At 39.6% G+C, this 12,671-nt stretch overlaps 1 protein-coding gene across 9 annotated transcripts in view; it reads left to right on the top strand.

Moving 5' to 3' along the window:
* Positions 1–12,671, top strand: part of MBNL1 (muscleblind like splicing regulator 1) — a 161,440-nt gene that overhangs the window by 116,333 nt on the left and 32,436 nt on the right. For 5 of the 9 annotated variants that reach the window (XM_087818371.1, XM_016222591.2, XM_016222590.2 and 2 more), the window contains exons 3-4: positions 6,445–6,615; positions 7,667–7,777. In XM_087818371.1, coding sequence (XP_087674497.1) covers positions 6,445–6,615; positions 7,667–7,777 — 282 coding nt within the window. The remainder of the gene's footprint in view (positions 1–6,444; positions 6,616–7,666; positions 7,778–12,671) is intronic. The other 4 variants (XM_016222595.2, XM_016222592.2, XM_016222596.2 and 1 more) reach the window with 1 other exon arrangement.

The raw sequence follows: 12,671 nt of genomic DNA, 5'->3' as shown, positions 1-12,671 counted from the left end.
ACAGGTAGAAAAGTCTAACCTAAAACCCCTTGCTAGGGATCAGATCGGGCGTTGATGAGAAAATGTTTAATGTCCATGGAACAATCTGTTCCATTTTTTTTTAATTTTTTTTTTTTTTTTACATTCTTTCAGGCCACAGTAAAATCACAAATTTCAGCTCAATAGGTTGTGTGTGTGTGTGTATTTCTGTCTCCATTTTTCTGTCTTTCTTTTACTGGCACCCTCGGTAGTTGTTACCTTGCAGTGTATATGTGAACGTGCACTTTTACTGGGATCAGGAAAGGAAAACAACCTAAATTTACCTTTTATTGTGATTCTGTTGAAAATATATTTTATGTCTGTTGTAAAGTAATTGAAAGAAATTGGGACTATTAAAATGAAAATACATTCACAAATTTCTACTTCTCTTTTGTCCCACTGGTAGGAGAAAACCCTCCCAGATCTCGTGTTGAAGCGAGGTTCAGGAATTTGGCATTAAGTTGATGGAAGAAATAGTGATTTACCCCGAGAAAGTTAAGCCTTACCTGTTGGTCCCTGGTGCTGAGTTTGCTTCATGTTAAGTGTAGAAGACTGTAGGTGGAGGACTGGCTCTTTTCTTCACACTCTAAGGTGGGGACTATAAGCATTTGTTCCCTGTGTCGCCTGACAATCCAATGAGGGAATGAAAACAGAAATTGTGTTTGATTTAAAGAGGATTTTACAGATGATCTTAAAGATTTTCTTGCCTTTCCAAATTTTAAAACTCTAACATAAGTACAAGGCTGCCATGATACTAAAAACAGGAAATTTTTCAAGAGAAAAATCTCATTTACTTATCTGAGTTAAAGGGTCATAATATTTGAGAATAAAAAATGAATAGAAAAATTACTGTTAGTATGTCAATACAATCTAGTGTATACCATACTATTTAAATATAGTAAATATATAGTATCGATTTATTAACAGTATATGTATAATATATATTTATGATATTGTATAGTGTACTATTTTATATGTAAGTTTTTTATCTTTTTATTAGAATTGATGCAAGAATTGACCTAAGAGTGTGGGGAACCACACAAAACATTTTTGGAAATGCGTGAAACAATACTTCTTGACTGCCAATGTTTTTCACTTTGTTTTTTTCCCCCCCTCTTTGGCAAATTTTTCTGAGATATTTGTATCATCTTAGCTGGGAAAAAAAAAAAAAAAGAACAGTATGAATTTTCAGTAGGAAGCTACCAGATTCCTTTGCCAAAGTTTCTGGCACATATCTGAGCAACGAATATCTCCAGAATGTGGTTCAAAGCTCGTGCACATCTCAGCTGCCCCCAGGAAAATATTTGTTTTGCTCTAACAATTGAAATAAACAGTTGCAGTTTGAACAGTCTTACCAGAAAACCAGCGTTTCCTGTGAAAACTGGGAAAGACATATGAGTGTAAGCTCTACCCATGCAATACTCCCATTTTCCTGTATTTCCACAGTCTGCCCAGACAGGACTCGCTAACTATAATCCTACCACGTAGCTACCCTTGGGCAGCTTAATAAGATGTCTTCTCACATTCTGATTTCATACATCACAATATTCCTTTTATGTTAGAAGGAGGAAGTATAATTAAAGATGGGAAATTTGTTTCTTCAGTTTTAAAATAGAATTTTAATTTTTTTGTTTGATTAAGGAAGTTCAGCCAACTTCTAAATAAGATGTTTTATTTTTGATTGTTAACTGGTTCTTAAGTAAATATTAAAAATAGCTAAGAAATAGTTTCTTATCTCTAAATTACCATCTTTCATTCAGTTTTATGTTTATCCTGTGCCTCACTGTATATACATGTGTGTGTATATACATATATATCACATACATATCATTTTTAGATATATACTATACATACAAGCCCAGACTTCATTATTTAAAAATATACTTTATTAAAGTAATGTTTAAGAATTAACAAGACACTTATTGTTAAGCTCAAACAATTAACCTAAACATACATCTTCCCTTGTTATAATCACAAGCTTTGTACCAATTTCAAAGGCTAATGAAAAAAAACCACCCTTAAATTTATAGTCAAGCAGTTTGTAACGTCAGAAATTGGGGACTTGACCAATGGGTCTCTCAAATGACCATTATTGGACATATACAGGCTTTTAAGACTACAAGGGGGAAAATGTTGACTTTTTTGGACAGATTACTTCTAATTTATAGATGTAGAAAAATTATTAGAGAAAAATGGACTCAGTCTGAATCAATATTATTGAACTTCCTCCATTCCCTTAAAATATATAGCTCATGCATTACAGTGATACCTTTGGAATCTGTGTGAACCTGTAAAAAGCCTCCTTGAATGGAGCCTAAGGTATTGATGGCATAGGCTACTGGTCAACTGGGCGGCTCACTGAAAATCAGATTTCAGTGCAATCAACAGAAACCTAACACTAAGAAACGCATTAGAATGGCACTTTTCCTTAATGGATGTAGCAAGTGCGGAGTGATGATTAAGGGCCAAGCTTATATTACTGATGATTGTCATGCATTGTCCTTGTGTTGTGCTACTTGAATTCTTTTTTAGCCCTTTTAACAGATAGTGGTGCTAAATGAAGCGACTGCTGCTTGCGATTAGCTTGAGACTTAAGGAAAGAGAGAAAAATATTTATTGATAGCCTGCTATACCAGGAGCCATGTATGAGGTTGGCCCTCTATCTTGCTCAGTCTTCATACATCACCAATGAGATAAATGGTATTGTTACTATTCTACAGAAAAGGTTTGGCCACTCAGAGAATTTTAGTAACTTCCACAGGGTCACACAGCAAGCAAGTAACAAAGCTGCTATTTGAACCAAGCTATATTTGATAAAATGTACCAGTAAATGGCACTAGTTGCAACTGCAGGTGGCAATCAAAACTGAATAAAAACTTATTTGTGTGTATATTTTTGCATTAGTCCTAACAGCCCAACTTAATATATCTTGAGGTGAAGTCTCGATGATTTAGATTAGTAGCTCCTATACAGAAATCTGCATAAGAAAGCGCTGATACTGGTTGAATTTCTGCTCTTAGATTTTTAGAATGTTATCACTGTATATATTTTTAGGATGTCATTCTCAACACAAACCTTCTTTCTTCCCTAGTGAAACTTAAAAACCTATTACCTTCTGTCCTTTTGTCACAGCAAGCTTTATTGTGTGATCAAATTGTTGGTCTCTGAATAAATGCACCATTCAGTTAGTGCAACTCAAAATCAAAGTTTGGTGTCAGACTTAGGTTTTTTTTCCCTGTTATCTTTATTGTCTCCAGAATAGAGTTAGAATAGAATTCATCTTCAATTATTTTGTAAGATGTGTTCTTTCATTCATTCTGCAAGGGACTATTTTTTTTAACACTAAAACTAGACCTTTATTAATAGACTTTAGCAAGGAGCATGTACAAATGTATTGACTTCTGGTTGTTTCATAGACTAATCCATGCATTACACCTCTTTGGAGTATGTTTCAGTCTTTGAAGTAATACACCAAAGATTGAAACATATTCCAAATAACGCATATACTTATTTAAGACACAGTATATAATCTATACATTTATAAATGGTCGTGGCCAACCAGTATTGGAACAGTGTAGTTATAGGGTTTCAATTAGAAGCTAGTTGTATAAAACTTGATTGACCAATGTAAAATTAATTTGTATGAAGTGGGATTTTGGCAAAGTTTTAAGCAAACACTAAAACGAATAAATAAGAAACTAACTATATAATAAATGTTTGAACATGCAAATGACTGTTGAGGTGTGGGTGCTGGGAACTCAGACAGTTGAACCTGGAGAGGTACCAATGTCATATTTACCTTAATTCTCCATGGAAGCTATGTGGCCTGTGGTTTTCCCTGGGGCTTTAGGCAATCCTCTAGAAAAAGATGTTTATTCTAAGTCATTCTTGACCTTTTTATTTGTCAAACCACAATTATTCAGCACAGTCAGCATTAAACAAGTTTTGAACTTCCTAAGAAGCTAAGTTTATCTAATATTAATTGCAGAGACTACTCTGTTATTTTTTCCACACACATCAATGAAAAATTCATGTGGCTTTACAGAGTTATGTTTTATAGAGTTTTATGCTCTATCAGAGTAACCTGGGCCCCCAGACCTATTGCCACAAACTCTCTGTGGAAGAGGCTTTGTAGTCTGTACACTTTTCCAAGTCTAGCTTTTTGAAAGGGAGGCTCCAGTGCAGTCAGATCAGGCTGGGCACACAAGGGCACCATGTGTAAGAAATGCAATAGAATTTAGGCATTTTTTCCTGAGTAGAGGTAGCTAATACAGGAAGAAAGCCAAGGGACTGAGCTTCTGTTCAAAGTTTTGCAATACACTGACACAGTGTGCGGTGGGCAGACTTGGTTTCTTTCCATTATTTCAGTCTAGGCTGTGTTCATAGGTAGGAGGCCGGTGGTTGGCAAGGCCTGGTTCCCGGCTCAGGGCTACCTCTGTCCTGTTTATGGAACTATGGAAACTGAGCTCAGTGCATTGACAGTAACTGAATCCTCAGGGCGGATATAACTCTGCTTATCTGCACTTAAATCAGTCCTGTCTTTGTAAGAATGATGACGTGGAGATATTGAGAACCAGAATTTCCCTTAGGCCCAGGTTGTCCTTTGTATGGAAAAAGCAGGTTTTCTCTAGGAGACTTCAACTGAATGACTCTGAAACCAGACTATCGATCGCCCATGAGCTTATTTCTGTTGGCCAGTCATCCTCTGTGACTCTAAATGCTGTTTGCGTAAAGGGTGTTTTGCATCCAGATGCTTTTAAGCTAATAACATGCTCATGATCTCAACAGATATCAATGGTGATTTCATATGGAATACATTGTAGATATCTAAATCTTACTTTATATGTGAACATGTCAACAGCCATAAAAATTACCTTCATGCCAAAATGTTGTTTTTTGTTTGTTGGATATGCAATTTAAAACGTGTTAATAGCAGCTCCGGACCTTACCTTGCTCAGAGAGGGACATGCAGTGTCAAGGGCATGATTTTACATTATCTTATATAATCTTCATAATAAACCTCTGGTGAAGGTTATGTAGCAATTTTGAAATGGATAAAAAACCTGAGGCTTAAAGGAGTTAGTTTTTTATGCAATTTATACAGCCGATGAGTGAGAGAGCTAGGCCTCTACTCCAGGTCTTAAAATCTGTAAGGGCCTTGCTCTCAGCTCCTGTCCTCTGCTGCCTCCTGATTGGAAGTAGTATTAGTAATGCTTTATTACGTGAAGCTTGGTAAAGTAACACGCAGTATCCTAAGATATTAGCTTATTCCTAAGTACCTTAATCAAAACACACTAGACATTGATCGTTCAATTAGAATTGAAGGATTTTGTCACAAACATACACATTTGTTTTCTGCATCAATTTACCGGATAAGGTCAAATTATGGGAAATAGATTTTCCTTAGAAAATTCAAAGGAAGCTCAGGAAGGTGGTTGGCGCCTTCAATTAAGCGTTCTTTTATCCTCACAACCAGTTCTAGTTAGAAGTATTGATGAAAAGAAGTTATCAGGGTAGCAATTGATGAGATCTGTTACTATCAATATGACTTGACAATATATTGAAATAATATGGGTACAGTCCCTCAGACAATATTGCGTATGATAGACTTTAATACATGTTTTTGATGAAAACAGTCATCCCAAAAGGAAGGTATATTCACGTTTCTTATTTTATAGTACCTTATTTTGTTTCTCCATTTTACACTGTAAATGTTTTGGTGGGTAAATGCATTTATTTCTGATTGATTTATGGTGCTTGGGCAATGGAGACTACATTTATCCCTGAAAGATTAAAAGCTACATAGTTTTCACCAATGTTTCATTGTAGGTACTAATCTCTGTATACAGTGGGAACATGGGAATTTTCTTTTCATCTGTAAATATCTTAGTACATGGGCTTTTAAAGCTTAGTAGTAATTTAAGTTGTATTTGTTACGAGATACTTGTAAAGGTGTTTTGCTGAAGATACAGAGTGCCTTGAATCCTCTAAGTTCACTTCCTTAGAACTCAATACAAGTAAAAATAGATTGTAAAACTTCATGATTCTTTTGGGTTCATTAAAGCCAACCAGAAGATATTATGGAAGGAGCCTAATATTCTTTACTTGGTTCTCTACATTTTAATATTACCCTGGCAATTTTTAGATTTTTAAACTGGGATCTTGATATAATAGAGCTAATATTAACATTTTTTTTAAAAAAAACTTCTTTAAGCTTTAAAACCTTTTTAAATGTCTTAATACCGTATTTTTGTAACGCCTTTGGGTGAATTCATTACTTATTCTAAATGTATTATAAAATGATATGGGCCGTACATTGTGTGCAAAACCCACGGTAGGTTCCAGTGGTAGGTTTGCATTGTTGTAACTTTTTAAGATTGGCTTGTTTTGCTCTATTTAAAGATCGTTTCTGCTTTTGTTTTTTAGGGTCGTTGCTCCAGGGAGAACTGCAAATATCTTCATCCACCCCCACACTTAAAAACCCAGCTGGAGATAAATGGGCGCAATAACTTGATACAGCAGAAGAACATGGCCATGCTGGCCCAGCAGATGCAGCTGGCCAATGCCATGATGCCCGGCGCCCCCTTACAGCCCGTGGTGAGTGTTCCCGTCCTCACTGGTTGCGTTTGTAGCTCCAGGTGCTCAGTTTCAGTGTTAAAGTGGTGAGTGCACTAGTGCAAGTAACACAGGTCACAGTATTAGTTGCCCGGCCCTTTCTAACACAGTTATCAGTCAAACCCTGAAACATTTTCACACTGTAAACTTACCCATCTTCTGGGTGAGTCATGTGGAAATTTGCTTTATAGCATGTTTTTCCCCTAAAATTTTCTTCAGATGACATTCCGTGGCTTTCAGATGTAAAGTGTTTTGTTTTTTGTTTTAAACGGTCCTCAGACTCATCAGTCTAGGTAATGTGCATTTTCAGGCTACCTTTATGGTAATAGTAATCGTAGAAATCGGCATATGTCGTCTCTAATTTTGAAAAAGTGTTTTCCTTTCTTTCCTCCTGGAAGAGACTCTTTATAGTTCTGTTTCTGAAAAAGGAGTCTTTGTGATTCTTTTAAACGCAAATTGAAATTATTTCATGGTGGCAAATGCTAAAAGAGCTCTGACAGTGGTGAATCAATGTCATGGACTTGGGAGTCTCGTAAAAGGAGCAGTAATAGTCAGGAGAGGCGGAAGCTACAGGGGCTTTTAAGAAAAGAGCTAAGTAGTAGAGGCTGTAGGTGGCCATAGGGATTTCATGTTTACTGAGCAGTGGATGTGGGTAACATTTGAGTCTGAGCACATATATTTATTTACTTATTTGGGTTTTTGGAGGGTGTGTATGATAAATGACTTTAATAACTTTGATTCACATTTGTTCATAGAAATGTAAAAGATTAATGTCATAATTTTAGGTTGCAAAAGGTGTTCTGATGTTAATTGTGATGTGATCATTCTGTATTTAAATGCATGTTGAAATTTGTAGCAGTAAGACTGTATCTGTCAGTAATTTATGTCGCTAACTTATATGCAGTATTTTGGGGGCATGGGAATGTGAAGACCCACATTTTTCTGATGCACTAAGTGTAGCATGCGTGCTGACTGACTTTTTTCCTAATACATTATAACACCTGAACTCAATGTAATTGTTATTCTCTCTTAGAACTTAATGCACCAATCATTCCAAAAAAGAGGGGGGGATTGCATTGCGAGGTGGGAGGGATCTCCATATCAGATCGGCAGTGATACCAATTATCAATACTATGCAGTTGAGGTGAGAGACTATTGTAATTCTGTGTCTGTTTTAACCTGATATATATATATTTATTTATTTCTCATTATTGGGGGCTCAGTTTAAAATATGCTATCGTAAATTTATTTTTGTTATATCTGCTAATTTCTCTTGTCTTTATCGGGATAGCATAAACTCTTCCATTGGTTTTAAAAAGTTTGGTTATAATTATCCTCTCCAGCATAAAATACTGGATAAGAATTCTCTGTTACACTTGGCCCTCACACATACAGTATCAAAGATCCGATACATCCTTGGGGTAGCTGCTACTTTCGTTGCTATAAGATCCCTCCTGACGTGAGATACTTTGTTCCACCTAAACATTTAAAGCATTCTGTACCCCCTCAGGGCCGAGAGCACCTCTGAGACCAGCAGGTGGGATTCCCAGACTGGGGACAACAGCATTGGTCGTGGCCGCTCCTCTGCTGAGTCAGTCCTTGAGTTTTACTCCCAAGGCCATTTTCAGGGTCATCACATGCATCATCCTGGCACACACTTATAGGCAACGTTTATGCTCATGGCTTTGAAATACTAGTAGCAAATATGCACTGTTTAGGAAATCACTAAATCACAGATTTCTGAAACCATTAGGAAAATCATCACATTTTCTGGTGTTTTAGTTGGAAAATTCTTAGTTTAGACCAGCGTTAATTTTATTCTTTTTTAAAAACTTTATTTTATTTTGCTTTTTCCATCACCACTTATCCCCTCTATGCGCTCTTCTACCTCCACCCCAACCCCCCGCAATAAGCAGACGGTTGTCTATGTCCATGAGTTCCCTCCCTCCCTCCCCCCCCCCTCTCTCTCTCTTTTTCTTTCACTGTTGTGAGCACATTCAGGCTTTATATTCATTTTCCCTGATATGACTAGATTTGAAAGTGGAATTACCCTTTTGCTAGAGGCATGGTGAGATCAGCGTAGAAATAGACTCTGTGCAGAGTGACGTTTTTGTAATAAGTCTAGAAGTCATTTTAAATACTCAGTTTTAAAGCATTTGGGGTTGTAATGGCCCTAGAGAAGGCTTCAGTCCAGGAAACCTGCCTTCCACACCTCACCTGAGACTTTCTGATCTCGCTGTAGTCAGCCCTGTTTCGATGACACGGAGATCCAGGAATGAATGGGTGGCCATAACCCTCCTGGAGCGTTAGTGCCAGGCCTACCGATAGGGAAGCCGCTGGGGCTGGAAGCAGCCAGGCGACTGATACGGAAAAGGGTCGCCACTCGAAGAGGGTGGCCGCTAGTCCAGATGTTAGTGCTTGAAGACATGGCACAAGCTGGGACCCAGCCCAGGTAGTGGGGATATCAGAGGAGCTAATGCTGTGAGCAGACCCATGACATCACGCTTATCGGCAGCGTCTGAGCAGCCACAGGGCTTGTGGTCACCCGGGCGAAGCAGCTTCATTTCCTAAGGGTCACCACGTTGACACCAGGCTGTAGCTGGAGGAACGCGAACCGGGTAAGCGCTTAGCAAGGCCCAGGCAGGTTCAGAAGTGTCTAGCACTGTGCCTGGCGCGTAGCGGAGATGAGAACAGTTGCTTGGTGACCGAAAGAAGGAATGTGGGAGGCGTTTCGTGAACGCGAGGAAAAGCAGCAGAGGCTCAGGGTGGCCTGCCTTCCCCAGGGTCCGCGGAGCTGCGGCCGGGAGCGGCCCGGGCCCAGCGCAGAGACTGTGGCTCCGAGGGCGCTAGGCGGGCGCGGAGGCAGCCAGGGCCTTCGTGAGGGTACTTCGGGGGCCAGGAAATTGCTCTTCTGTCACCAGGAAATTGCTCTTCTGTCTCTTAGTTTAGGCTCTCGTTTGCTCATAAATTTTGAGAGACCCAGTCTATAAATTTAAGGTGTTTGGAACATGACACTGGGCTGACTTAGGGAGTGCGAGATTTATAGGAGAGTTTTCTGTTTTTAAGGACTTTATTAAAATGTAATGAAAGGTACCCAGCCAAGAATCAAAAGTAGGACTTAACATTTTGGGGGCCCAATACAATGCTATACAGGCATTTACTGGACTTGGTACTTTTTGTGTCATAAATCCTCACAACCACCCTATAAAGTAGGTAATATCATCCCAAATTTGCAGATGAAGAAGACTCAGAGCTTCAGAGGGAGTAATTAATATGACTGGCCCTGCTACTGACTAGCTGTGTAACTTGAAGATAAATGGAAGACCTGTAGTATTTAGTTATCCAAATTTAAAAAAAAACAAACAACCACAAAAAAACTTTTGGATTTATTTCCTAGGTGCTACTTTAATTTTTTATTTTTTACTTTGCCATGCACTATCGGATGCAAAGGTAATCTAATGAGAAATTACTAAACAACCTAACTGAAGGTAGATTGCACCTTGTGGCTTACAGCTTGGGGGCATCTGGTGTATTCCTTGGGTCCATTCCTGAAAGATATCTTCCAGAAATTCTGTTGATTTCAGGCTCTTGTCATTGCCCTCAGAGAGCTAGCTGTGGCCTCCCGTGCCTTTCCCTGTGCTCCCAAGGGTTAGCCTTGGCCACCCATAACTTTTGATGCCAGCCGCCCCCTAAGGTGCACACACGTGGCTGTGTTGAGGGACCTAACGCATGTCGAATTCCCGGTGCACTTCATGCATTTGTAGCCGTCTAGGGAGAGAGGAATTCAGTCACCACATTGAGCTCAGGTCTCAGGAGCCTCTCTGCTGCTCCTGTCATCTCGTCTCTGCTCCTGCCTTATGTTCCAAGCGTTTGTTGGCAGTTGGATGCCGAAAACTTTGAAGTCATCATTTGTCACACTTCCAGGACCTCCTAGGATTCTTAAACTATTTCTTAGTGCTTTAGTTTCCAGTTTACCCAGCTAGTGGTTGAGATAAGGCCACTTCATCCCAAAGTGTTTCTGGTAAAATGTTTCCAAGCCAGTCACCCTGAATCATACGTCATCCCATCTGCCCTTCTTTTTTTTAAATCCTTACCTGAGGACATGTTTTTATTGTTTTTGTTTGTTTGTTTGTTTTTTAGAGAGGGGGGGGAGTGAAAGAGAGAGAAAGAGAGAGAGGGAAAGAGAGAAACATTGGTCAGCTGCCTCCTGTCTGCACCCTGACCAGGAGTCAAACGGGCCTGACCAGGAATGGAACCGGCACCTCTTTTGGTGTTAGGGACAACGCTCCACCCAGCCGAGCCACCTGGCCAGGGCCACCTGCCCTTCTCACCACCTGTTTCGGTCAAGGAGCCTGAGCTTCCTCAAGGAGCTGGAGAATAGGTTCCAGATCTTAGGGGCGGGTGTGTTTGTTGCTTATTTTCTTCTTGGAGAGCTAAAAGTGGGCCTTCTTTATTTAAATATTCAGTCCAGCTGGATTGAAAGAGGAAGTGAAATTAAGAATAAAACAAACGGTCGTTGGATTTGCCCTGTCAGCGAGTGCGTCTAAGAGCAGAGTTGGAAGCAGTGTCTCTGTGATCGTGGCTGTGTGCTACCTCCTTAGAAAAAGTGCTCTGCAACCTGCATTTGTTGGTAACTCCCGTCAGCTCTTGGCTCTGTGCTTATATTCAAAATTATTGTCTACAGAGGCTGTTTATAGCTCTTTTACAGGGCTGTACACGAAATCTGGTGTCATATACTTTGATTGTGCTGTTATTTTTTTAAAAGCTTTATTTTTTACTGCTTAAAAGTTTGACCTTCACAAATATACAGACACACACACCCACAAAATCTACACAACTCTAACTCAAAATTTATGTATATCCCAGCATACACCAGTTATGTATTGCACATACTCCCTCCATTTTATTAAAACTTGTCAACATTGCTTGCAAAACAAACACTGTTTCACGTAGCATTTTAAAATAAAGTAGAGCCCCTAGGACATTTGCAACAGCACAGCATGGTAACAGGGTAACTTAGAAAATTCAGTACGAAAATTGCAAGCCAAAAAGAAAAGAAATTAAACTTTTCTTACAAGCGTATTAGAGAACTTGATTAAATTTTAAGGTAGAAGAAGTAACTTTAAATCTCTTTTTTAAATGTTTAAATATCTATTTCTAGAAAATATTGAATGTATTTGCTAGTTTCTGTGACAGAGAAAAAACAGCATGTCCGTCGATATATCTGTTAAGCAAATGCTTGTGCAGATGCCAGTTGTAGGATAGATACAAAATGAACAGAACACAAGGCCCGGATCTGCCCGCTGAGAGCCTGCAGTCCAGTTTCAGTAGAAGAGAGAGATGGTCACGGACACCGTGGTGATTGATGCTGGGCCTGAGTGATGCGGGGTCTTGGAGACCCGAGGGCAGGACAAGCCTGGGTACAGCCGGAGGTGTGGGTGGGTCGGGAAACTTCACCAGGAAGAGTCCTGATTCTTGAATTAAATAGCAGGCTGGGCAGGAGCAGCCTTAGTGCGGAGGAAAAACCATGTCCAGAAGAAGAGATTTATAAGGGAACACCTGTCCTTAGACACCTCACATAGAATCAGAAAACAACCTATTTCTGCTTCTAAATGGTAGGCGAAGGCCATATAGTGCCTGGAATTGGAATTGGCCAGGAGTCCCAGAGCCTGATGAGGGGGAGTGCAGGGCACTCGGGATTCAAGGTCCCTGGGGACTCTGATGGGCAGTCAGCACCGCACAGAGGGCCACTGTTTTCAAACCACCTGGAGTGGGACACACCTGTGCACATATCCTGGCGCTTCTGTGCTCTCGTTTGTGACTGCGGGCCCATAATCTCCCGGAGACCTTCTCTTTATCTGCAAAATGGGATTAATAATACCCACCTGACAAGGCTGTAATTCATTCACACCTTCATCCATCCAGTCAGTCAGTCAGTCAGTCAGTCAGTCAAGCACTTATTCAGGGTGTATTTATTGTGTGCCTACTGTGTGCCAGGCATTGCTCTAGGTTCTGATAATTCAGCGGTGTACTAAACA

Source organism: Miniopterus natalensis, chromosome 6 (assembly GCF_054644295.1).
Source record: "Miniopterus natalensis isolate mMinNat1 chromosome 6, mMinNat1.hap1, whole genome shotgun sequence".
NCBI lineage: Eukaryota > Metazoa > Chordata > Mammalia > Chiroptera > Miniopteridae > Miniopterus > Miniopterus natalensis.
This window is presented reverse-complemented; position numbering and strand designations above follow the sequence as displayed.